Source organism: Odontomachus brunneus, unplaced genomic scaffold (genome assembly GCF_010583005.1).
Source record: "Odontomachus brunneus isolate Ranch 3 - 2012 unplaced genomic scaffold, Obru_v1 Obru_scaffold_042, whole genome shotgun sequence".
Lineage (NCBI taxonomy): Eukaryota > Metazoa > Arthropoda > Insecta > Hymenoptera > Formicidae > Odontomachus > Odontomachus brunneus.
Genome location: NW_022639492.1, coordinates 664,483 through 691,631, shown reverse-complemented (window position 1 = coordinate 691,631; position 27,149 = coordinate 664,483). Strand labels below are relative to the sequence as shown.

Below are 27,149 nucleotides of genomic sequence, written 5' to 3'. Positions count from 1 at the left end.
CTTGGAATATTTTGCGTTAATCATTATTTTAATCGCGGACTCGCGTCCCCTCAGTTTTAAATAGACCTCTCCCCTCTTTGGTGTCTCTCTTGAGTTCTCGCCGTTACTTTACTGTAGCTGTCGTCTCGTGATTTATATGATCGTTTATTACACCTGACTGCAATCAATAACATTGACTTCGCAAATTGTCCGAACGACAGTCGCAGATTCGCACAGCGCGCCGGCGAGCGATTATCTCGAGCTCAAAGTCACGGATGATATGTTTAAAGGCGGCCTCGAGCAAAGCAGCGACGCGCAAAAAGATTCACCGAGTGTATCCTCCGTTGTCGCGACCACCGGGTCGAAAGTCTTGAAAAGTAACGTACGTGTGATTCTGAGAGAGAAAAATATCTAAGAGATGAAAACTATTTATTCAGTTCGCGGAAAACGAGATATAATGCACATAACCAGAAATATTTACTTGTGAGCAGTATAGTTGCATCGTCCTAGCGCATTGGTAATCTGTATGGCTGATGTGACTCAGTTACTTCGCTACATCAACTGCATCAATGTAGTTGCGCATGATTCGGTTGTAGCAACCAGAAATTGGTTGAGGAAATCATTTACTATGAATATATTGTGGAGCAATCAGATGTCAGTGCTGCAAAGTCAGTAATTCGGCGATTGCTTTATGGTTGCAGCCACCGCACAATTAGTTTTTCTGTATATTACTATTATGAATGTCTGGCAACTAGATTTATATGTGTGGGCCAACTATTTTTTTCGTGTTATATATAACATTATTCATTTCTATATATATAAAATAGAATGTGTCTGTTTGCGTGTTCTCTCTTAACTCTTTGACTGCTTTAGACCAACTTTTGTATAATTACTGTGTAGGATCTTGCAGAAAATAGGGACTACTATAAAACCTTGACATCTTACTTTTCCCTGATTCCATCCCCTTGACACTTTATGATTTATGTTTAAATATTCGAGATGAAGCCGGGCAACGCCGTGTAGTTTAAGCTAGTATCAACATAAAATATTTTTCAAATGAAAGAATATATAATTTCTTAAGACTTCTTAATTGCTCACCAAAGCAATTGCTTATTCTATTTAGATTTAAATGAATACGTTATCAATATCAGTTATTCCACTGAATAAATATTTACTTCTTTTATTTCTTAGACATTTTTCTCTTAGCGTAACAATCGAAAGTTTGTTAGTAAAATGAAAGTTAAATGTTTCTCTAAAGTAACTTTCTCCAAAGTAAATTTTATTGATAGTTATCATGTTCCCGTGAAATGATTACAGATTCAAGTAAAAATTTCAGTAAAATATTTCGTTTATTTGCAAACTAATTTTTCTTTCACCATTATTTTTTTTATTTTCTTGCTTATGCAAAAGGAAGGTTACTACATTTGAAATAACATATCCGTTTAGATTACGGAGGATGAGAAAAACGCGGTACAACTATCTACGATCAACCCAGATTCCAGCTGCCCGTATGCAAATCGCAAATACGTCCAAAGCGGGATACGCGACGCGCTTCAGCGAAATGTCAAGAGGCAAACGGCGGCTATTAGCCCGCAGGATTTGCACGAGTCCTTCGTGGAATCGCTGGATTGGCGTGGCGACTTCGACGACGACACGAAGGCCAGATTTGGCCGAGGACTTAAGGCCGTGGAGGAAGTGCCGGTTTCTCGAACGAACGAGACTCGCGAGCGAGCCGATAAATCGCACGTGGCGAATGCAACTGCGAGTTCAGAGCCTCGCGAGGTTAACTCACTCATCTTGCAGAACCGGCACTGCAGCGCAATCACGAAGTTAACCAACGTCCTTGACGCTCATCGTGACGTCGCCGATCGGCGGAATATTGAGAAAACGGGAGAATCGATTCCGACACGTACGATTGGCGCGGGGGACGATGGGGATCTTGAGACTGCCGAGCAAAAATACGCGAATCACCGAACACCACGGATCAGACGAGCGCGCGCTGCGCATCGCGCGTTTTACGACGACCTGGACGAAAGTCCGGCTGATCGCCTGCGTCCCTCAGACGTCCTCGAGGATCGATCGGACGGCATGTATCGCGGATACGCGTCTTCGAACAGGCAGAACGACCTGCTCGATCGATACTTGAAGAGGAAACGAGAGAACAGTGGAAAAGCTAATGATAATAAGAAGAAGAGTGAGCTCTCCGCGAACACCTCGGGGAGACACGCGAAGAAAGGCAGCTCGCATTCTTCTTGGAATAATCGACGCAACAGGGCACGACATCGATCCGACATGTCGAAGAACGCCAATCGAGGCGATTGGAGGCTGAAGAAAAATAAGGGGAGGAAGCCGAAGGAGAGCAGAGCCGGAGTGTCTCGCTCGAGTGGACGAGGCAGTAGCCAGAAGAGCAGAATGGCCGATCAGGAGTCGCTTCGCGCGGGGTTGAACGAGGTGCCGAGTGAAAAAGTGCTTTACGAGAACGCAGAGGATCAGAGTGTGAGTGTGAAGAGGGTCGGAGATGATGGAGGCAGGGACACACGATCGACGATCGCGTCTCAGCGCGAGTCGTCGATCGATGCGGCTCCGGATTATAAAAGGAGAAAAGAATTAAGGATGATTTTTCAGACAGTGAAGCCGGCGGAGTACGACGCACGGCGAAAGGAAATTACGCTGCTCCTCGCAGCCGACAACGTCGACGACGAGTCGCAGATGGACGTGGCGCTTCGCGGCGAGCTGGCTGGAAAAATCGTCCAGCAGACATTCGCGCAGGCGAGTAAAGGCTAGGGCTTTAAAGGGCGCGATATCGATGTCGTGAACTTACGCGCACACAACCATCGAGAAACAATAAAATCGCGGAAGTAATTCGCAGCTGATTATTCGCGTTTCAAACTGGTCGCTGACAGGTTATCACTTTAACTAAAAATCATTTGGTATTTTTTATTTATTTATTTAAGAAAATATTTCTGATTTATTTTTAGATATGATTGATTTATTTATTAAAGGGATGCTTTCTGCATCGAAATCTTTACCGATAAAATGCTGCCTTTTTTTAGTCAGTACTCAGTAATCAATATCAGTTATCGCTTTAGATGAAAGAACAGATCAAAACCATATATGTAAATAAAAGAAAAGAAAGCAAAAATAAAATGTTCAAATTAAAAATTGGGGAACTCAAATTCAAATAATTAATACTAACAATTTTGAAAAAGTGCAAAGATATATAATAAAAATTAGCAATGTTATTAAAGTAATTCGCGAGAAAAGATACACTAAGAGGAAAAACATTTAAATAATACAAAATATTTATTCGATGGATACTGATAACATGTTTACTTAAACTTATATTTTTTTATTTAAATAGATTAAATAGATTTTTATTTAAATAGATTAAATAGATTTTTATTTAAATAGATTTTATTTAAATAGATTCTTTTTTTATTTAAATAGATTTTATTTAAATATTGCTTTTATAAAAAACTAAGGAGTTTTAAGAAAATGCACATAATTATATTTTCTTACTTGAAAAATATTTTTTTCTTTGGAAAATATTTCTTTATTTTCTCATTTAAAAAATATTTTGTAAAAATATTTATTAGTTAAATATAATAATTACTAAATATTTATTAAAAATAGTAAATATGTTATTTTTTTACTACTGTAAACTATTACTGAATAAATATTTTTTATCTTTTTCTTTAGTGTGATTTATTAGTAGTTTAAATAATGTGCGATATAAACTAACACGGAGAGTAGGAAAATATTTGAAAGACCTTATAAGTATATCAGATTTGATTAACAGAAAAATTTTTAGACAAGCACAATTGAATCTCTCAGAATTTTTAGTAAGAACAAAAAGTCGTTATGTGAAGTACACGTTAGCCTCGCTGCGAAAATAACGATCGTTGCGGATGCGTAGGTTAAACAGAATAACCAACTAAAGAGCGTTTTCGGACCCGGACTTGATGGTAATTTCAAAACGGAGGACGTGACAGCGGCTTATCCGCGAGGACTCGGCGAGGACGGAGTAATTACGTTCAGCTTAATAATCCGTATTATTTGAATCGTCGCGTGACAATTGGATTTTACAATTCCGAACTAATTCTGAACATCAACGCGATCCAGACGAATCACACGGAGACAATGATGAAAAGAGTCATGGAGCTCCTCGGCAGGTTGATCCTGAACGAAGTTCAGAGGAAGACTTGTGTCTCCTTATCTGCGGACATGCGAGAATTTTTAGGATGGATTTTGGAAGTAGATCGAGAGGAGGAGTCGCTGGACAATGTACGTTTTGTCGTGATGCGCGTTGTAACATATTCTTCCGTCGCTCGACAGCTATTCATTCGTAATGTGTAGGCACCGCCGTTGCCGTTGGTCCGCGAGGAAATCGTTCCGGAAGAAGATTCGGGACCCAAATTCTTGTTCGATAACACTTCCGACCGAGGACGAGATGTTAGTGATTTGCAGAAAAAAGTGCGAGTGTTGGAGTCCCTCGTAAAAGAATACAACGCTTTGACAGCACAAGAGAAAACGAGGGTTCACACGGTTCACGATTACTTGGTACGAGCCCGCGCTTTATTCATTACAATATCGTCATTTAGTCATGATTGTGCAAAAATGATTCAGCCTGCAAAGTTATGATTTTTTATTTTTTGTTAGCAATCTATATATCTTTTTCTATTATTACATAATTTTTATATAAAACAAAAAAGATTCAAGCCTAGGTTAAGTTAGTAACATTAATTAAGAAACAGTTTTTCTTTTCTACTAGTTGCGTCTTTTTTTACCAATTTTTTAATGGTTAAGCTTGTCAAAAGATTCTATTAATTTACACAGCAGGAGAAAAGATATCTAAAAAATAAAAAATATTTATTCGGTATTTATTCGATACTAATAATATATTTGCTTATCCAAATTCTTTTATTTAAATAGAATAAATTGTTGCTTTCATGAAAAGGTAAGATTTAAAAAAAAACCTTACATATTTTCTTATGTGAAATATTTTTTATGTATTGTGGTATAAATAAACATATTATTATAATATTATTAATAATTGCTTTCATAAAAAACTAAGATTAAAAAAAAGCTTTATATTATATATTATATATTTTCTTATTTAGAAAATATATTTTAAGTTAGTATGAGTAAAAGCATGTGTTATTATATAAACATGTTCTTATACTCATTAAATAAATATCTTTTATTTTTTAGATATTTTTCTCTCAGTGTAGAATTTATTTCAGTGTAGAGTTAAAAGAATAATTTGCGAGACGAACAAACAAAAAGTACGATTTTCTTCCGTCGAGAAATAATTTCGCGATCATCGTTTTCAGACTCGCCAATTAAATTCGCTTCTGCAACAAATCGAAGCGCTGGAGGAAACGAGAACAGAGGCGCGTATTGGAGCGGCTAAAGCTCGAACTGGCAGTATCTTGCAATATCAAAACGCGATGCCTAACACCACTAATACGAGCTACCCGATGACGACAAGAAACACATTCTCCTCGCCGATCGACACGCGTAATTTTCGCCGGCTCGACAACGCCACGTCCGGAATGGCGGGTAAACAGTTAGCTTCACGGTGGAGTACGTAATTTCGCTTCTCGTCGAGCGCGTTCGTCATTTGCGATGTCATTCGCAACGTCCGCTTGAAACAACGACGACGACGCGAACGGCGGTGTGGCTTCGCGTCATCCCGATGCACACTTGCAGGATAAATATTAAAATTTCGGCAGAGAACGCGAGCGTGCACACGCGCCGCGGGCGATGTTTCTTCAACTATCGGTAACGGGAAATTGGTTATCGGAAATGTGTTTTCACTCTAAATACCGCGCCACCGTAAACTATCCCTGCGTACTCGATAAAAAACCATGGCGGCTTCGGACGAACTTTTAAACTGCGAGTAATTACACATCCGCGGAATATTTCGTGCGTCCAGACACTCGTGCGTCACCCGCGATACCGAGGCGCGCGGTCGATGTGCTACGCATATTTTTCTCACGCTGTGCACCGAGCTTATCGTATTACGGCAAAGTATGTCGGCGATGCCTGGACACGTACCTGACTCTGCACATTCTTGTTGTTTGGGTTTTTCAATACAAATATTGAATCTTGCAACATAGAATACGTATACATACGTTGAATATATATCTAAATTATCTTTGTTGTTTTTTTATATTAAAAGGAAATGTATAGGGAATAAATTGAGTAGTTCGAAGGTTTGACCACAGAGTATTTATTCCTTTCAATCGCAAAATTGATCCCTTACACATTTTTCCCTGATATAAGAAGTAACAGAGATATTTTAGAATTTAAATGGTAACACGTGTTCAAACATTGATACTTTTATTTTGTCAATGCCTGGACACGTATCTAATTCTGGACAGTTTTATCGCTTTGGTCTTTAAATATGAATTATATTGAAACTTGCAATTAGAATACGTATATATATGTTGAATATATATCTAAATTGTCTCTGTTGTTTTTTTATATTAAAAGAAAATGTGTTAGAGAGAGAAATAAATTGAATGTTTGGAAGGCTTGACCACAGTATTTACCCCTTTCAATCACAAAATTTATCCCTTACACATTTTTCTCTAATGTAAGAAACAACAGATATTTCAGAATTTAAATGGTAACTCACCTTGTATATATATATTCTATATTGAATATTTGAAAATATTTATATTTAAAAACCAAAAGAGAGGATGTCTACTGTCAGGCACGTGTTCAAATATTGATATTTTTACTTTGTCAATGCCTGGACACGTATCTAATTCTGGATAGTTTTATTGCTTTGGTCTTTAAATATAAATTGAAACTTGCAATTTAAAATATGTATACATACAGTGAATATATATTTAAATTGTCTCTGTTGTTTTTTTTATATTAAAGGGAAATGTGTAAAGAATAAATTGCGTGTAAAAGGCTCGGCTGACCACAATATTTATCTCTTTCAACCACAAAATTTATCCCTCACACATTTTTCTCTAACATAAGAAACAACAGAGATATTTTAGTGTTTAAATAGATGGGGGACTTTGGGGAACTTCTATCTTGCACACATATACTTTATAAGTTTAAATGTGCGAATATAATATAAGACAATATAATACAATTAAAAAAAATTTGTATTTAAAGACCAAAAAAGTAAAAATGTCCAAAGTTAAAAATATGCCCAGGCATTGGCATTTTAACCTTATACTCTCGCTTAACATTTCCGAAGAATCATACCTCGCTAACTACCCGTCGTCGACTATTACCGTGTCACGTCTGGAAATTTGCAGATCGCGTCGCGGTTCGTCGCAGAGAAACACGCAGTCTCGACGAAACGGCTCGGTCAAAGCGGCGTCGAGGCACGAGAAAGCGCCAGAGGAACGAGAATCGCGGCAAGCCGAAGCGGAAGCCGCGTCGCAAGCATCGAGATCGCGCGAGATCGTCGCGACGGAAACGCGCGAATCCGGAGGGAAATCGTCGGGCCTCGCTTGATTCGGGCTACGAGGCGCCGACGATCTACGACTCGCTCGATGTCATCGACACAGGTCCGCAGGGCGAGAGAAGAAAGAGGGAGCGGGAGTCCGAGAGCGAGGGGATGGCCGATCTGTTACCGATCAAGGGAAAGAATCGCTTGGAGGACGAAGTAATACTGCTTAATAAGCGAGAAGCTTGGCGGCGGGAGAACGAGGAGCAGCTGGAGGAGGTCGCCTTTGGCAAGGATATGAGGAGCGACGCGAGCAGGGAGCGCGAGCGGTTCGAGAAACTGACAGAGGAGGACAAACGGAAGTCCAGGACTAAGCGAGAGGAACTTGGCCGCGCAGCATCCGGTATCATTGCGGGCGCGAATCGCTCGGACGATTCTCGCGCGCCAACCTCGCGCGCAATCGGTACGGCAGAATCGGGGGAGAATTCCAAGGGAAAGAGCTTGAAGGGCGATAACAACTTCGTAACGAAGCAGAACGACCTGAGATCGCTGGAGCGCGGAATCAATGTTTTCGCGGATAACGAAAGCGAGACCGCGGGCGAGCAAGCAGGTGGAAAGTTAACCGCGATAAACGCGCGATCCGATAACCGTGTTAGGGGGAGGCTCGGCGCGATAAATTGCGAGACAAAAATTGACAACGCAAGCGACGGCGGAGGTGCCGCAGCGCGGCCGGCGAACTCGACAGCGGAACGACGGGAAGTTCCGGAAACGCGACGAGAGATGGATGATAACGCTACAAAATTAAACCGGCCGACCAACCGTCGAGCTGAGCAGGCCGAGGTCAAGCTGAAAAATCTCAGACGGCCAGAGGATGGCAAGAGAATCCGTGGCGTCGTGGACCACGGGAACTCGACTCGTGACGACGACGATCCCGGTGGAAATAAATTAAGAGACAGATACGTGGCGCGTTTGGACAAACCGGCTGACCCGGATCCCGGGAATAATTTGCAGCTTCTAAGATCAGGGAGTGACGAGCGGCTGGAGGATGATGTCGTCGGATGGAGGATCACGCCGATAATAAGAGGGCCAGTGGGCTACAACGATCGCGCTCTATCGAGTCTCGCTTCGGCGGGAGAGGGATTAATCGACGCGAGGGACTTAGGCTCGTATCAATAGTCGCTACTTGAAACTTGTCTCACCTGAGATACTCAGATTTGAATTCAGAGTTAGAGAGATTCAGAGTTAGATTCAGAGTTGGATTTAGAGAATTCAGATTTGAATTCAGAATTCAGAGTTAAACCTGAAGTTTGCGCACACAGAAGAATGCGTACTGCATTTAAGTAAGTGTTACTTGTGTTTTAAATGTTTTTTATCAATTTATCCGAAAATGTATATCATAAGTTTATAATAAGCATCAAATTTCCCCAAAATATTCTCTTAGTTTTGCTCGAGTTTCAATCGAGAATATTAAATTAACCCTTTAAGCCATATATTTTATTTCTCGGTGAAGTTTCTCCAAGTTTGACACATGGGAGATTTTGGGGTCGTTGATTATGAATTTGAGGTCAGAAAATTAAAATTCGAAATGGTGGCTCCAATATAGCGATCATAAGTTTTCAAAATTAGCAATTTCACTTTTAGCATTATACGAAAGCAATGATATTTATATTCTCGATATGAAAAAGAGATATTTGCGTTTTTGACCAGGAACTTATTAAGTAGATATATTATCAACATTTCAATAGTTTAATATATATAAAATATATAATATATATAAAAAATAGGGCTTACAGAAAATTTTGATATGTAAGCAAATGAAAGTAAAAATAAGGCATTTTTCTCAAGTCATTTAAGGTTGATTATTAAGAATCGGTACATCGAAACATTAACATTAGTTTATTCAGAACAACTTATAGTATTTCACATATTTTTTCAAAATTTTCTGTAAGTGAAACTATTTTTATCCCATACACATACTTATTGAAATAACTTACATACAATAGCTTATTGAAATATTGATAATTGTAAACAGAATAGATTCTTCTTTTGAGTATTTTGATAATAGTGAGTTTTTCTAAAATTTCTGACGTGTATATTTTAAGTATATTATCAAGCAAAAAATATTCTTTATTGAAAGTGATGATTATTTAAAAGAAGGAAAAATTTCATTGAATAATCGCTTTTCTTTTCAATAGAATGCCATTGTTCTGCATGTTAAATCATGCGATAAGTGCGACGTTACATTATCGTAGTCAACTGAATTATCACACACTTTATAATCAACTGAAAGTTTTTGATTTGAACTTTTCAGTTGACTTTATAAGTCAACTGAAAACGTAGTCAACTGAATAATCGCACGCTTTATAATCAACTGAATGTTTTTTGAGCTTTTAAACTGACTTTGTAAATTAACTGAAGAGCTCACATCTAACTCTCAATTCAAATCTAGTTATCTCGTGCTTGAAATAAGTTTCAAGTAACAACTATTAATACGGGCCTTAGAGTTGGATGCCGACGTTTATTTCGACACTGCGACGCTCCAGAGACTGAGAAGTCGCCAGAGAAGAGGTCACGCTGGCGTCTTCGAAGGCGTCGTGCCCGTGTCGTGGGTGACCGACGGCGAAGGGGCTCGTTTTCCGCGCAGTTTCCGTTCAGGAGCGAGGCGGATGTCCAAGGCGACCGGTTTCCGAGATCCGTGGATAGAACATGAGGTTTCTCTCGAAGCTCCACGGCTATCACGACGGAGGGGTGACACGGCGGAATTCGCGACGTATCCAGCACTGAGGGAATCTAATCGCGATTTACTTCGATCTCGTTACGATCCAACGATCCGCGACGGACTCCGCTTGCCGTCGCTCTTCCCATATCGTTATTACGGCGGCCGCGCGGGTTTCCGCTTCGTCCCGGATACTCCCGGGAGAGACAGCTACGCATATCGATATCCCGGGAGCATCGGGCACGGCCCCTTTAAAGAGCGACCTCGCGGCTCGACGCGGCGAGTCGCGAAGCGAACTGGATTCCGCTCGAGAGCCTCCAAACGGGCCGTCGATTTTCCGCGGGATTATTTAGCGAGCGCGAGCCTCGAGTCGGAAAACGCGCATGATTTTCGCCTGGCAGCGAATCGCGAGGATCACGTTGATGGGATACACGCGAAAGGCAAGTAAAAGTGACGGGGTGAAAGCGAAATTGGAAAAGAGGACGACTGTAAAATAGGACGAAATCCAGGTGATGAGGAAATATTTAATTTTCTCGCGCTAATTATCGGTTTTGAACAATAAAAGGTATTAAGGCTCTTGGCACCACGCCATCTTGATTTATGACGTCAAAACAGCGAGAAAATACATGCTAAAAATTCCTGCAAAATACGTAAAAATGGAAAGATATATAAAGTAACATCTACGATTGATCGAACAGACCGAAAATAGGGCGAACGTTTTCTAACAATCAATAAGTAACTGTAAAATTAGTAACGTGACAAAATTATGAGGAAAGGTAAGTTGAAGAGGTAACGAAAGGAAAGCGTTTTGCCTACACTATGTGTCGATAGATTGCAAGTATTATTTTATGGATGTCTCTTTAGTTTAACGTATCTTACAGGAATTTTTATTATGTATTTTCTTATTTCTGACGTCATCAATTATGAAAAGGCAGCAGCCTTAATCGATTGAAATATTGTTTTTTAAAATAATCGGCAAATCAACTATTAAAATCAATCAATCGTCAGATAATAAAATGGCAAATAACTTTATGGATTGATAAAATTAATTATTCATCACACTTTGATTCGATTGATTATCATTGATCTAATCTAGATAGCAAATATATCTCAGAGACGTCTAAAACTAGTAAGATGTCTTTTAAACATCTTTAGAACTTCTTTTATAGATACTTATGCTGCTCGGGAATTAATCTCATCAACTGACTAAATTATACATGATTACGTATGTAATGATGATAGTTGATTATATGATTTTTATTGTTGATTTGTCGGTTATATTCTAGTGAAAGAAAGTCTTAATCGATCAATAACACTATTTTCGAGTAGTCACAATTAGAAATTTACCTCATAGCTTCTATCAGGTTTATCCCATACAGAGAGAATGATTTAGTTGAATCAAACAAACACTTCTTTGGAATGGGCCAAGCAAATTTTTTGATTGATCAAACAAAGTTTTGTTCGACGCAACAAAAATATTTAGTTACGGCTTAATTCCAACGAAATATCTTTATTACGTCAACCAAAAAATTTGTTTGGACCATTTCAAAGAAGCGTTTATTTGATTCAACAAATTGTTCTCTTTATGCAGTGATTTCTGACTTATAGAAAGTGATGTTATCGGATCCTAATTATTAATAAGGTCTTATTAATATCTAATAGGCTCTTTACTGTGCTCGTCAATTTTCTCTTGCTCGGATTTTATCAGATATTAAGGAGTATGAGGATGTATTAATTGTGTATCAAAAAAATCTCATTTTCATTATTTATTTATTTGTTTATCTATACAAAAGAACGCTAAAAATGGGCAGGTTGCTACCTATTGAACATTTTCTTCTAATTCTCATTATTATTAATAAGACTTAATTGTCTTAATTGTTGTATGTTATATGACTAATCAAGACTTGATAACATCACCGTATACAAGCCAGATATCTGATTGGAATCAACTTGAGGAAGATAATGGGCACAAGTTTCTAGCCGTGGTTAACCGACGCAATGCGACGCAGCAGGATACAAGAGAGGAAAAATATACGGCGTGAAGTATACACGGCGTAATGTCAACGAATTGTAATTACCTCGGGAAATTCGTGCGCGCGCGGAGGAGAGAGTGCGTTACGGCGCGTTTCGAATCGTCGCGCGATAATTGTCGACGAGCGTCTAAATAATTTCATCAGATAAATCGCTCGTCGATGCGCGTTATCGTAATTGACACATTCGCCGCTATCTGCGCGCCAGACAAGCCTGTGAAGCCTCGTAAATCGTCCTAGCTCGTCGGGATGAACTCTGTGTCGTCGCGTGTGTTTGCGCACACGTCCGCGCGCTAATCCATCCGCGCGAAGACCACCGCTCTGCGCCTGCAGTTAATGGCATTGCCTTCCGATAATTAGATTAACAGATCGCGTCGGAGGTTAAGGGACGCGCGGACGTTGCTTCTTGATATGCTGCGTTATATTACCCCCGGAATTAAAACCAGACGGGGGAGAAGAAGATTCGTCGGATTAACGTGTTGACAATGAGCGAGCCGGAAGGCAACGGAATTCACTCTCAGCCGAAACGCATTTGGCTCGTTCACTGTTATGTTCATTCAGCCAAACTATTTTCTAGGCGCGTGAGTAATCATAATTCTGAATTGGATATATCAATTAATCAATTCCAGTCCTCTCTCTTTCTCTCTTCTCTCTTTCTCTCTATCTCTCTCTTCTCTCTCTCTCTCTCTGCCTCTGTCTCTCGAGAAGTTAAAAAGTATACAATGAGCGAGACGTGCATCGTTATCGCGCGGGAGAGCTTTTATGGAACGCATCATCTCTCCCACAGTTACTCGCGCGATAAAAGTCAAATCTTTCAAACGCACAGTCGCTACATCGATTCAATCTCACTCGTTCTCCCACGTAACTGGAAAAAGTGTGCAGCGTGTTTTCCTTGCTTTTACCTTCCTTTTCCCCTCGTCACCTTCAACCTGCTCCTCTGTCCCTCCCTCCCTCTTTCTCTCTTTCTCTCTCTTTTTTTTTCTCTCTCTCTCTTGTGGCTCAAAATATCTTGAAAGTTTCCTCGTAAAGTAAGGCCACGCGGCGAAATTCCCTCCGGCCAATTAAAGTCTCGAAATCGGACGTGCTCGCTTATACAGGCAAAACAGGCAAGGGAATAAGAGCGAGAAGGAGAAAGAGAGAACATGGAGGCAGGGAGAGGAGAAGACAAAGAAAGAGAGAGAGAAAGGATAGGACACAGCCGTGGTCGGTGGATGTTATTACTTATTCGACTCTGGGATTTTAAGGGCTGGCTGGATTTATTTAGATATTCCGGCAGGAGCATCTGCTCGTGGTTCGATGTCTCCTCTGCGCGCGCTCGTCCGCTCGTTTCGCTCTTCTTCGGCATTAATATACACCGGGACCCGTGGATGGCGGTATTTTTACATAACATTAGGTTGTTCGTGCGCCCGAGACCTTCGTGCCGCGGTCTGGGTCACTAATGGGGGTTAAAACGCGAAGGCGAGACGCCGCGACGAAGTCGAATCACGAACGCGCGTGTAGTTCGTCTTCGCGTAGCTCTTGCGAATCCTTAGACGTTAGAGATTACTATCGTTCGTTTCCTCCTCGCGACATTATGGGGACAATCTGCGGGAGAAGCATATTGGATAAAATTTCGAGGATGAGTATCGATTATTTCCACATTTTGGAAAGCGCGTGAAATACCTCGCGCTTATTTTTACATGTTGTATAAAAATATAGTTTCTATGAAAATGTGCGGTCTTTCAGAGCTTGATGAAAGTAATTTCTGTCATTTTTACATGGAGAGAATTTTTTAACTGAGGAGATGGATCGACACATTCTGCAGTAATTTATTGTCCCTTCATTTTATATGTGCTACATTTATATTTTAGAAACTGACATATGCTATTAAAATATTTGCTATGTTCTTAGCAAATTTAATTATGTTCTTTAGCAAGATAAACTTCACTGATAGTTTATTCCTACACTACTACATTGAGAGGAAAATGTCTGAAAAATAAGAGAAATATTTATTCGGTAGTCACTAATAACATATTGATTTAAATTTGAATTTTTCTATTTAATTAGAATAAACAATTGTTTCCACGAAAATCTATGAAGTTTTGAGAAAATGCTTATTCTTTTATTTAAAAAATATTTTGTGTTAGTGTAAGTAAATATGTTATTAGTACTTCAACGGCGAGCATATAAATATCTTTTATCTCTCATTTTTCTCTCTTTATGTAGAGAAACATAGCTTTTTTCTCTCCGTGTGTAGGATAAAACTGGGAAGATTTATATGAAGAAGAAAACTATAATATTCTCCCCATATGTACAAGAAGTGTGGACGAAATGTGGGCGAAACTTCCGCTCGCCAAACGGAGATGTAAATACAATTCGCGCTCGCGCGCAATTTCGCGCAATATTCCGGCTCCGATAAGGACATATTGTTTGACACGTTCGATCGATTTATCGCCGTTCTCGTTGTTCGCTACTTTCGATGGCGCGGCCGGTCGACGACCTCCGTTTGGTCGCGTTCCGATCAACAGCGTTGGAGTCGAATGCAAATCGGGACCTTTAATTGGAAAGTGAATCCGACTATGGGTCACGATTATTCACGGCTGCTGGGCAGCGACCGCTCCCGATACTCGTTCGTTCGTTCGTTCGTTCATTCGTTCGTTCGTTCGCAGCCAATTGTTTCAAATCCCGCATTGTCCCGGAATCCGGATTAATCGGGTCTTACGGTCACGCTATTTAAGAAAACATTTTCGGAGTTTAATGGCGTCGGCGCAATTCAGCGCGTCCGGAGGGTGTGTACGAGTGCCGATGCATATTTCAAACTCAATTAACCATTATGTGTCGCCGACTAAGTGGATCGCGCTAATTTCCAATACACGTGTACACGCGCCGATTAATAAAATAAGGTCGCCGGGAGATTGAACGGGCGGCTGCAAGTGGAACGTACGAGCTGTTACGTAATCGCCTCTGGCATTAGAAGGTTATACTTGCTCATTCAAACATGGAATTAATCAGATCGACAATAACAACTGCAACAATAAATGCATATTCTACCTCTTTAAGGGATTATCATATTCGGAAATTGACGAGATATTAGATTTTCCCTGGAAAAATTTACGTTATATTGATTACACATAATTGCGAGTGGTTTTATACAATGTAAGTAATTACAAAAGTAAATTGGAGTATTGCTCAATACATGAAGAAACGATAGAAAATTTCAAAATTCACATCTCAAGCTGTCAGAGTAAATATTTGTCTGATACATAAGGTTTGCACGGTTCCACTCCACTCTAAAAAAAGACATGTAAGAGATTTAATTGTTGCTTTTCTGCGATGCTATTTGGTTCTTTAGTTCACTTCATGTGGGTTGCAGCTTGCTTCGTGTCGTCTGCGCCTGTCAAATTATCAGGCAAATAACTATCATTCATTGGTTAGCTCATGAAGAAAAGAATATTAGAAGAGATATAAGTTATAAGAACAGAAGAATAGAGAATAGAAGGATAGAGGAGAAAACGAAAGGATAGACAAAGAGAGAAGCATATTATTTAGGCAAAAATAAGGGTAAGAGTAAAGTAATTTTATAAGGTAATTTAAAAGGTCATTGTAATAATAAAGATGCTAAATAGCATGCGCGTAGCGTAATGTTCTAGTCGTATACATAAAATGTGTGTTTGTTTCCGCTTTCAGAAAAGCCTCAAAGAACATTGTAGCTTCTTACGCATAAATTTGGAAGCTGAAAAATACGCGAGAAGTTTGTAGAAGGATTTTTACATGTGCATATTTGCGGTTGAATATGTTAAAACAAATCAAAATATATATCTTTTATAAGATAAATTGGAGTATTGCTCAATATGTGACGAAAACGATGAAACATTTCAAAATTAACCTCTTAAGCTATTAGCGTAAATATTTGCCTGATATAAAAGTTTTCCAGTTTATACATACGAAACATGTGTTTGCTCTATTTAGGAAGATCTGAAAGAGCATTGCTGTGCATTTACTGTTGAATTTGGTAGCGTAAAGATATATGAAAAATTTGCATAAAAATTTCTTAGTAAATATGATTATGTTTGCCACTATCGCAAAAAAGCAACATACATTTATATGAAGAAACTGTTTCTATACAGGAAATAAATGGCAAAAAATATTTTGTGTTTGTGTTAAAGTCAATCAGTGCAGAAATTTTTGTGTTAAACTTTTTTACAATTTTTTTTCTTTTCGCAATTTCTAAGCGTTAAAATAACACAATGAAGTATAACACAAGTGTTACACTTTTGTGTCAATTTCCGACATATTATCTGTGCCATTTACATATTTATCTTGTATTAATTTAATACAAGAATTGGAGTGGATAAACTGGGACATATGTTAAATTTAGCACAAAATTTTGTACAGCTTGCGAAAAGAGGATAATGTAATCGTGACGATTGCTTCCACTTTGTCGCCACGTTTTGGAGTTCGTTATCCACTTTGGCACACCCTCTTAATACTATTCCTTCGTTCCTCGTTCCTTCGGAAGCAACGCGAAACGCAAGTCCACGTTTCTATGACGATGACGACGACAAGTTTCCTATTCTCGGACGAACCCAAAAAAAATCGAAGGTCACGATGGGAGAAGGGAGTGACGAGGCAGCCGAAAATCCTAGCGGCGGCGGCAGGGGGAACGGGGTGGCCGGCCGGCACGCACCCCCGAATGACAGATGGTATTTTCGCGTATCATGATCGCGGCTCTCTCTCTCTAGGATAGTTTCCTATATCGTAGAATATACAGCTCCGGTCTGGCATCGTCGACATGTCGATAGCAGGCCTCGCCGTGCGATACATCCACCGATATCCCCGTACCATAGGTATACCCGCGGACCATCCCCCTCGTTCGACCGCTAAATGGCCAAGCGAAGCCAGCCCCATGGTGCTCAATTATTGATACTTACCCCTCGCGTCGCCTCGCGCGCGCGTTTCCAGAGCTGCGTATGCCTCGATGTATTTGCCGATGCGTGGCGCGGCGAATGCGCTTTGCAGCGGCGAAGGAAACGCTAAGTGTACCTCTTTTTAATTCCAAGTTTCGTGTCTCTCGTACATGAGTGTCACGTACAACTGTGTTCCAACTTGAGGATCAAAAAGGTATATTTAGCGTTCGACATGCACCTAGAATAGGACTTCTGAAACGCCAAGAACGTGGCTCTTCGCGCGTTTCCTATCTTTCAGTTGGTGTAAGTCGGAAATGTGATCGACACGTGCCAGAAGATCGTTCTAGGACTTTATTCTGGACGCACAATGCACGTTAAGTATGACCTTTTAATCTCAAGATTCATTTTCCCTTACATTGTTACGATAATTTTATTGTCAGTTTAAGAAGCGAAGAAGTATATTTAACATTCAGTACGCGTTCAGAGTAGGATGCCTCTCACGCGACATTAAAGACATTTTACTATTACTAAAATGTTGTTATAATGTTTCAGTGAATCAAATTTTCTTGCATGGAAATGTCGTAGTGATTTTCTTTATCGGAGAATAACATGTTAATACTACTAAAACGTTAATTTAAGATAGTAAGGAAGTTATATTTTGAGAGATATTGAAAAGATATTAATTTAATCCCAAAACAACCTTGAATTAACCAAGGAAACATTATATAGATGTTCAGGTTTAATTAAAAGTCGCATATCTTAGTCGCATATCTCAAATTTTAAAGTAACATTTTAAAATCATTGTAACGTCTTTACTATCTTTAGCGACATAATTAAATTTCTATTGCTCACTGTGATACTGAAATCACAATCCAGTTTCATCATTATCTATCTTCAATATGAACGTTATTCTTATCTTGACCAATGTAACATGAAAGTCACAATATAGTTGCCTTGTTTTAGTATGTTAGTAGCAATAGTAATTGCCTGACGTGATCTCAGAGTCACAAATCTATTTTAGGATATATAAAAAAATTAGAAAAGTAAAATTTCACCTTATATGTGTTGAGTTCTTTAATCTTATATACATGAAAAATAAAAAAAAATGAGAAATTAATTTTGACAGTGAAGGGTTAAGAGCTTCTTAAATTTAATGTTGGCGTAATATTTTTATGTTATGTGGACTAGAATGTCAAGGATGTGACTCTTCGCGCTTTTATATCGTTCAATTAGCACAAATAAAAAATGTGATCGAAGTAGCGGATAATAAGAAGTTTTCCCTCAACTTTAAATATTTTCAAGATATTTTTAGCGTTCAATTCTCAATTATTTATTAAATATCATGTTGTTTCTGGTAAATTTTATTGAACGACAACAATATGCGGACTTCTGAGAGAAAAAAATGCTTAATTTCATAAAAAATTATAGTTATTTTGATGCCAAATAAACCTTTTTGTTACTCTAACAACAAAGCAGTAGTAGCAATATATAAGGTTGTTATCACTAGCGTTATAATAACGCTTACAAATACAAACACGGTTCTGCTGATTACAATTATTATGTGGTTACAGTCACAAATACCAAACACTTCTCTCTCAGTGTGCGGGAAATAAAACCTTCGACGAGAGAAAGAAGGATCCGGTGTGAATGAATTTTACTCGTGTCAAACAATTCTTTCTGCGGACGCAAATCGACAACGCGTTCCGATTGAGAGAGCGCTCGATGGATATCCGAAGCACCGGCTTTTATGTATAGCTTCTCTTTACGTGGGGAGTTTCGGTTAACTTGTGCAAATTCGCGATGCTCACGAAATTAATGGTCGATACCGCGGTCGCGGGCGAACCCGACGACGCGTGCATCGAGGACGATTCGAGGTATCGCCCGAACGAAGTTTGGCGATACCGGAGTTCAGTTACAGGGCCGAGCAGGGCGCAGTTCGTAAACTGAGATATCGGAAAGCGAGCGTTTGAGAACCCCTGTTGTCCGCAATGGCCTCGATTAACCGTTTGACCGGCTAGAGCGCACGGTGGACGTTTTCCAAGCGAGCTCTATTAGATCTACCGGAAGTCCGGCGCAGGCTTCCGGAGGCGGGCGGCTCTCGTCGTTCCACAATGTTTCTTTGCATCGAATTCGGCGGACTGATCCGAGAGCCGGAGGAAAAAGATCCAAAAAGCGATCGCGCTGATTGGAAGCCTCCTCCGTTCGGTAGTGCGACGTATCTTTTTATCGGGAAAGATACCCGGGGAGACGGAGAGACCGATGGCCGTGGCTTTAATCGACGGCAGATTCCGGATTTTGGAATTTAACCGCCCGTTAACGAGTATCGAGATTGCGGCTTTCGGGAACGTTATTCGCGCGCTGGCGAGAGATAGGGAAGACCGGGGCTAGATGTCTCATATTTCAGAATTTCGAAGTCATAAATTCTCAGACCATCAATTGTTGCGACTACATAAACATGATAGAGGCAGCCTTCTTCTATGTTTTAATGTCTGCCATTCTATATATATATATTTCTTCTATATATATATATTTTTATATATATATATTTCCATATATATATATTTCTTCTTTCTATACGATTCTTATATATATTTTGTAATAACCAAAATACAAACATGCAGCAACGTGGTCATCTCACTCTAGTATTGCCCTTACTTGCTCAGAAACGCAGGGTAAGAAGGCCACGCATAAAATATGTACTCTGATTAATATCTATATAGAAAATATTTTAGAATCTAATTGAGATCCAGCTCGATTCCCTATTATAGGTTTTACATGGGAAACTTATGCAGATTTTGGTTAGAAGGACAATGCGAATTTAAGTGAGAAATTTACTTAGACAGATTCCATTTAGTCAGTCAACGTTTTCCTAGAGATTCTTTCTGGTTCACATTTTAAACTAAGATTGAACTAACATATATATGAAACACTTTGAGTATTTACTCATTACAAATATATATACACACATATTTGTAAGGAGTAAATATTCAAAGTTTACGAAAAAACCATTATGGAGAAATTATAATAGAAGGCGTTTCAAACTAAGAAAACCAAAAGTATATTTAAATATTCGATAAATTCTTCCGACTTATAAATGAAGTCGTCAAATTATCTTCTGTATTTCAATATATTCTAATGTGTTAATATATTTTATATTACATAAAACAAAAATGTATTATTTTACATTTTAACATGGAACAATGCAAACCAGAGAAAAAAATTTGTATTGTCTTTGTTGCATTAATGAAACTGATGCAGAAAACACTTAAAAAAGCTCGAGTTTCCTTAATGCTTCTATTCTGATTCTAAACAGAGAATCCATGTTCGAGATAAGAATAGAATTTCCAATTAATATCGTAGTGAGATAATCTATTTTGAGATAAAATTGGACGATTCTGATTAGAATCTAACCTGCATAATTTGGGAAAATACTAAGAAATTTCTATGCGGGTAGTTTCGAGCTCTCTGCGAGAGGTCTCTGCAGCCCTCCTGCTGGCCCTTAATTATGGGCTAACATTACCTCGTCTACCAATATACTTGATTTCAATCACTTTATGAATGAAAATTGCTTTTCTTACTAGAAACAGTATATCATACACTTGCAAGTTTATTCTAGCTAATAATACGTTGCTTTACTCATTCACAATGGAAAATACAAAATTTTAAGAGGCTCAAAAATTTACTTTGCTACTGCTAAATTAACCTTTTTCTATTTTTTAATTGTCATATTATTCCAATTTTAATGAGATTTAGGGAAAAGTATCTATGTTCTAAAAGATATCTAAAAGGTATCTATGTTATGAAAGGAAAAGTATATTCATGTTCTAAATGTCCCGAAATATCTATGTCCTTCAAGGAATATTTCGCGATTTTATATTCACTGTTTTTGTCAAGATAAATATTAAAGAGAAGCACATGAGCAACATACTCCTGGGATCATGTAGACCCGGTCTCCCCTACGGAAAATGACGGAGGATCTTGCTGTGCGCGAGGCGACGACTCAGCCTCGCAAGAGCGTGAATTCGCGACTTGCGGAACCGCACGTCTCTTGCTCCAGATCTTGCTCTCGATACGACTCGCGAAACCGACACACAACATTTGGAACGAGCTCGATCGAAACGCAAAGGTCCATTCGCATTGCAACGCACGCGGGACGCGAGGAGCAACCCCATTAATATCCCAAACGTTAGCGCGCCTCCCCTTAACTACCCCCGGTTGCTGTCCCGGCCGGGCGGGATAATCTTTCGATCCTTTTCATAAATTTCAAACCGGTCATTGATTCTTGACGTCTGCTCCGTCTCTTTTTCTCACCGCACGTCCGTTCGGTGAGTGAAAAAAAAACGTAGAGAAGGAGGAAAGAAAGAGAGAAGAAAGCAGAAAAAAGAGAGCAGAAAGAAAGGCGCCTGTCTCCATAAAGCGATCGTTGGGACCCTCGCCCTTTCTCCGTAGGACGCGCCGCGCGTCTCGCTTCTAAGTGTATTAGACTCGCGTTTCGGGTCGTGGAAGAAGCCGAAGAGGATGGGAGCGGAACAGGACGGGCGCGGTGCAAGGGGGTGTCGCGGAGGTGGGTTTCGAAGGGTGCGAGAGGGTAAGTCCGAGGGCGCGGGCCTGTACCCCGCTAATGGCACCCTCGGGGTATTCCCGAAGAACCCTCTCGTATTTATTATTTAGCGCGGGTTCGCCGGAGGAAGCGAGAGGCAAAGGAGAAGAATCGGCCAGAGGAAGAGAGAGCGGGGTGGGTGGGGGAGGAAGAGCAGGAACGGAAGCAGGGGACGGCCGAGGATTTATCCCGCAAACATCGCGCGCGTCGCGCGGTCCCCGGGACGACGTTGAATGCGGAGCCGCGGAAACCGCGGGAAATTAACGCCGACGCGGAGGTCACTTACGAGGACAAACGAGGGGGCGAGTCTTCGCCGCTCGTTGCGCGCCCTCTTCGGGGGCCCTTCGAAGTGCCTCTCGATGCCTTCGAAGCTCGAATGTGCATCGTCGGGGGAGGAAATGTAACTCTCGGCTCTCGCGGTGAGTCATCGAGACGTCCGGCGTAAAAAAAAGACAAGAACAGGTGCGGGGTAAGTAATGGCGAATTTTACGTGAAATTCTGCGTCCACGTCACGAGATTCCCATTTCGATCCCCTGGCGCGGGAATTCAGTGGGAGACCGAGAAAGAATGAGATAGATAGAGAGAAAGAGAGAGAGAGAGAGAGGGGGGGAGGTAGAGAGCGAGAGTGAAGAGATTAAATCCACTTATAGAAGATGATCTACCATTAGCCCGACTACTGTTCGCGCGGCGATGAATCGGCGGATTGGCGGCCGGAAAAAGCGCGCTTTCGGGAAAGCATCGACGTCGGGTAAAAACAGCAGGTGCCGTCGGTTAAACGGAGAGTAGCAGCAGAAGGTGTAGGAAGAGGAGGAGAAAGAGGTGATGGGGCACAAAGGGGCGGCAAAGTCGGAGGCGGCGAGAGAGCAGTGGGCGAAATCGGAAACGATTGTCGCTCACGTTCGTTCGAAAAGGCATCGGGCGCCGGCAATTTGCGCGTCAGGGAAATGCATGCTTCGCTGGCAGCAGCTGCGGTACGTTATTGATACTACATTTCTCCCGATTTGACGAATTGCCGTTGCCGGACTAATGGTCCGAATGCGAAGGCAGCCACCCCCGTGGCAATCGTCGTCTCGGGCCTGGTCTCGTAAAACTATAACCCGCTCATAACTCTCCCCCGCTGCTGAAGGAGGAGGAGGAGGAGGAGATGTAGGAAGAGCGAAGGCCAGGGACGCGCGGAGCGGGATCCGAATGGAAACGGCCGAACTTATGCTCGGTTTAGCCGTCGTGGCCTCCGCGAGGTCAACGAGCTTCGAGAGCCCCGTGCGCGTTGGTTCCTGTTTCGCCGGGACTTTCGGCAACAGGGCTGCCCCCTAGGCCCGGCATAACCGCCCGGAATGGCAATCGCGTCGTTCACCAACTGATTTTGCCGAATCCATTCGGCCGTGGCCTGATTTATGTCCGCAAACGATTCTTTGCGACCGCGCACGCGGCAGACCTGCGGGCTCTTATAAGTTGCGAATCGTTCGATCTATTGGCGCACCAATCGGTAACTGGATTTGTCGCCGTTGCGGTTCTGTCGTTACTTTTCTTGGACGTAAAATTATTTTCGACTTAATTCAAGAGAATGTCGAAGAGAGAGTGGATAACGAAATGTAAAAGTGGCGATAACGTGGAGAAGATCATCAAAACGACATGTCAGATAAGCGCTACGTGATCACGCTAAATCATTACCCTCCGGGTAGTAATTTGATACAAGTATTGAAAAAGGTCTAAATAATTTTTCCCTATTTCTATTAAAGTCCTATAAGGATAGGTCTACTTAGGCTCTGCAGAAAGATTTGTAACACAACAAATAATTTTTACAAATTAGCGCTTTTTGTAAATCTGATTAGACTATCTTGGTATCTAACCAGGCCATGACTGAAATGATGAATTGATATATTAGACCCTATATTTTGATATATTTATAATAAATTAAATCCTTTCTCTTATAGCATGTTTATTATATTTTTTTTATATTTTTAAAGCAATTTTTATTACGTTATATTAGCACAATTTATAATTACAATAATATATATATATATATATATATATATATATATATGTATATATATAAATATATATACAAATACATTAATAATAATAATATAATATAATATTATATTTACATATAATATATACAAATAATAATTACAATAACTTATCCAATTTATATATATATATATATGTATAATCGCACAATTTTTTTTATTATATATAATGTTTTTGTATGTGTGTGTAATAATATAGAATATCTTTTTTTTCTCTTTTTCTTTCGCTAATTTATCTATCTATATTTTTATTTAAAGTCACAAAAAATTTTGTAATATTAAAACTCATGCTTATTTTAAATATTTAAAATGTATTATTACTCATCAAAATACTTACCCAAATTATCAATCACTAACTATTAATAAATAATCATTTTTTCATTGAAACCATTTTACGAATTGGCTAATTTGTCTTTGATCTTAATTAATATAAGCCTCGTTTTGGGCATGCACGTCAGTATCAATTCAGGACTCATTCATGAAATTCTGTTCAGAATTTGCCTATTTTGGCTATATTTAAGACTCTATGAAAATACTCTATTCTAGGGCATACCTTACTTCAAAAATTACGCACAATCCTTCTATCTATAAGTATATATATATATATATATATAAATTCTGTATAAATGTGTACTGCTTTGTTTTAGCATATTTTTAGAAGAAAATGAAACAACATAAATATAAAAATCTTACTGCAAACTTTCCATATATTTTAAAATTTCTAATTTTAGTTGTTGAGGTATAACAATGTTCTTTGAGATTTTTGTTAGCAGTACAAACCCACATTCGGTATACAAGCTGTAGAACTTTTGTATTATTTAGGCAAATTATGTACTCCAAGTGGCATCTCGTGATGTCAATTTTGAAATTTTTTATTGTTTTTATCGCATATTGAGCAATGTTCCAATTCAATCTCACATATACTTTCATTGCGTAAAGCAATTTCTAATTTTGTACAACTAATATGATATATACTTTGCAGAAAGAATAATAAAGGATTTTGTTGGTAAAGTTTTCAATGATACTCCTTTAAGTATCAGAAACAAGACTGAGGATATCAAATGTTTGACTTTATGGTAAATTTTGTTAATAATGTTGACTTTTTACAAGCTCTTATTTTTTGCTTTTATGGCACGCGACCATTGAACGAAATAAAATATCTGGTTATATTTTTGCATGAGAAATTTCGTGATTTCGTTTCTGCATTCCGCGAATTTTGTTTTGCATAAACAATTGCGTAAACAATTGCGTAATCATGGACAGAAGAGTCATTCGCAATTTTTTGTATGACTTTCGGAATGCATTCGTCTCGTCCAATGGGACAATTTGTTTTCCAATGATATAATTCCTCCATTGGACAAGACGGATGCGTTCGGAAGCACGCAAAAAATAGCGAGCAAACTTCCTGTTCCACGACACAACTGTACACACTGAAGGTGCCATCTGCCACCAATGCAACGAACCATCTGGACTCTCCTTTAAAGTATCGAACGACGCACTAGTTTATCTATCGAGGAACTCTCTCCGTGGGTGCGCCACGGAGAAATATAGTATAAAGAAATTCATAATAAATTATCTCCGCTAAATGTATTTATTTTTGCTTTAATCTCCTTCAAACTGAAAGGATAATAAATATGTACAGTGCAATTAAGAAACTAATGTCTCTTCGGGCTGTCGTTGCTTCGGATGGAAAAGAAAGTCGCGATGGGGAAGAAATGAAATTATATCGCGCATTGTGAATCGTTTTGCCAGCAGCATTCCTGGAATGATAATAGCGTCATTTCAAGTGTTCGCGTAATTAACGTAGCTAGAAACTTTTGACCTTTAATTACGCAGACCATTGTGCTCGAGGAGTTCTTTCTTCCTCCCAGATGCGACGCGAAAACGCGCTCTCCGTTGAAAAAAACATGTCCTTCACTCCTACGCTTAATAACTCCTGCACTTTCCGCGAATATTTTTGCCGCCTGCGCGTCACGTGGAATTCCCCGGACGAAATAAGTTTCATCGGCGAGAGAGATGTGCCGTGAGCTCGTATGAAAATCTAGCTCGATTCGAGCGCGAGAAAGTCGCGATTTATCGTTTCTCCCTTCCTTCCTCATTCATTCAATTACCACGCATACATCCCGCGGGACGTTAGAATAAATCGAAATCTTCTCAATGGGCGCGCGATTGAATCGCGCTTGTTTGCGTGCGTAAAATTGTGATCGAGACGTCGTTTCGCAGATACGTATGCGGTGCACCGTATGGCACGTGTGGGGAAAAAAGAGATGCGCTCTCACACGCAGGAAGATCGTAGCAGCGAGTCTGCTCGGTACGCGATCATGCTCGGTGTATGATCATGCACCTCCATTGTCTTTCTCTCTACGTTTGGCTGAGAAACGCCCATTCAACGGCTGTTTGTATGGATGAGTCCGTAACGCTTACGCTTCCATGTTATTTCGGTAAATACTACCCATGGCATCCCATTGTCTCGAGCGTCGAATATTTATGTAAAACGAGCTGTTGTCGGGGGGGCAGCATTCTATTACTAGCATAGGTGCAATATATCATATTATCCCGCGCCGTGTTTCTACGTGTCGTATTATTTTATCGATTGCGCGCGCGAAAACTTCGCTTTTATCCACCCAACTCTCGCCCGATTCGAATCCTCTATTCTTGCAACGCGAAGCGTATGTTTGCCGCGATCGCGTTTCGCGAATTAAATTACAACGGGGATGCAATGTGTGTATCGAATAATCAAGCCAAAATTCAAATCAGGATATTTATTTCTCTAACAATAGTTAAATTGTATATTCGTGTACGCGCGTGTAATTGATTGTTTTTCATCGAAGAGAAAAACTACGCATAGTTTTTAAATTATCAGCAGCAAACAATAGGGCGTCAATCCGATCGGTTACTACCGCTCGGTAAGACAGCCCGCTATTTAAGTCCCTTAAAGAGACCCACTGGATAAGTGACTGGAGAAACCTACATTCAGGTCTCTAGATGTGGAAAGGACGGGCCGTATTTTCGAAACTACCTGCATTATGGTCGAACACATGTCGCCAATGTGTTTCGTGAAAGTATCGCAAGGATAGGGGAGGAGGAAAAAATAAAGAAGGTTCAGAAGGGACTATGCGTGCTAAAGTTTTATTTTATTCTTTTTCTGAAAATTATACCTCTCGTCCTTTATCGCGGTAATCCACTTTAAATGGTCGTGCAGGCATAGCTAGTTGGCTGCAATTCGCTTTCGCTCCAACGCAAAACAGAATCTCGGAAAATTGAATGCTTTTAGTAGATAACTATAAGCTTGTTATAGTTCTACATATTTTAAGTAAATTTTTTAGCGACAAGTGAAGTTAAAAACGGTGCTAGATTTTTATCTGAGCAATTTCGACAAGATTATTCGAGACAATTGTCTAATATATATATATATATGTATATACATACACAACACACACACACACATATATATATATATATAATATTGTATATATATATATATATAT

General features: G+C 39.7%; 3 protein-coding genes across 6 annotated transcripts in view; all 3 read left to right on the top strand.

Annotated features, from left to right (window-relative positions):
- Window positions 1-27,149, top strand: part of LOC116844494 — a 163,320-nt gene that overhangs the window by 95,405 nt on the left and 40,766 nt on the right. The window lies entirely within an intron of this gene.
- LOC116844498 lies at window positions 250-3,286 on the top strand. Its single transcript, XM_032816067.1, has 2 exons — window positions 250-361; window positions 1,426-3,286. Exons 1-2 carry the CDS (start codon window positions 260-262, stop codon window positions 2,761-2,763), a joined length of 1,440 nt encoding a protein of 479 aa, XP_032671958.1. The 5' UTR covers window positions 250-259; the 3' UTR covers window positions 2,764-3,286.
- On the top strand, window positions 3,695-12,180 carry LOC116844495 (pre-mRNA-splicing factor CWC25-like). Its single transcript, XM_032816063.1, has 4 exons — window positions 3,695-4,263; window positions 4,336-4,539; window positions 5,313-5,541; window positions 7,266-12,180. The coding sequence occupies exons 1-4, from the start codon at window positions 4,120-4,122 to the stop codon at window positions 8,573-8,575; spliced, it is 1,887 nt and encodes a 628-aa protein (XP_032671954.1). The 5' UTR covers window positions 3,695-4,119; the 3' UTR covers window positions 8,576-12,180.

What these genes read in the sequence shown, in the direction of transcription:
- LOC116844498 (XM_032816067.1), top strand. Translation starts at nt 260, where the DNA reads ATGTTTAAAGGCGGCCTCGAGCAAAGCAGCGACGCGCAAAAAGATTCA. An exon ending in CGAAAGTCTTGAAAAGTAAC is followed by an intron (nt 362 to 1,425) that starts GTACGTGTGATT and finishes ATATCCGTTTAG; the next exon opens with ATTACGGAGGATGAGAAAAA.
- LOC116844495 (XM_032816063.1), top strand. Translation starts at nt 4,120, where the DNA reads ATGATGAAAAGAGTCATGGAGCTCCTCGGCAGGTTGATCCTGAACGAA. An exon ending in ACACGGTTCACGATTACTTG is followed by an intron (nt 4,540 to 5,312) that starts GTACGAGCCCGC and finishes CATCGTTTTCAG; the next exon opens with ACTCGCCAATTAAATTCGCT. An exon ending in CGCCACGTCCGGAATGGCGG is followed by an intron (nt 5,542 to 7,265) that starts GTAAACAGTTAG and finishes GGAAATTTGCAG; the next exon opens with ATCGCGTCGCGGTTCGTCGC.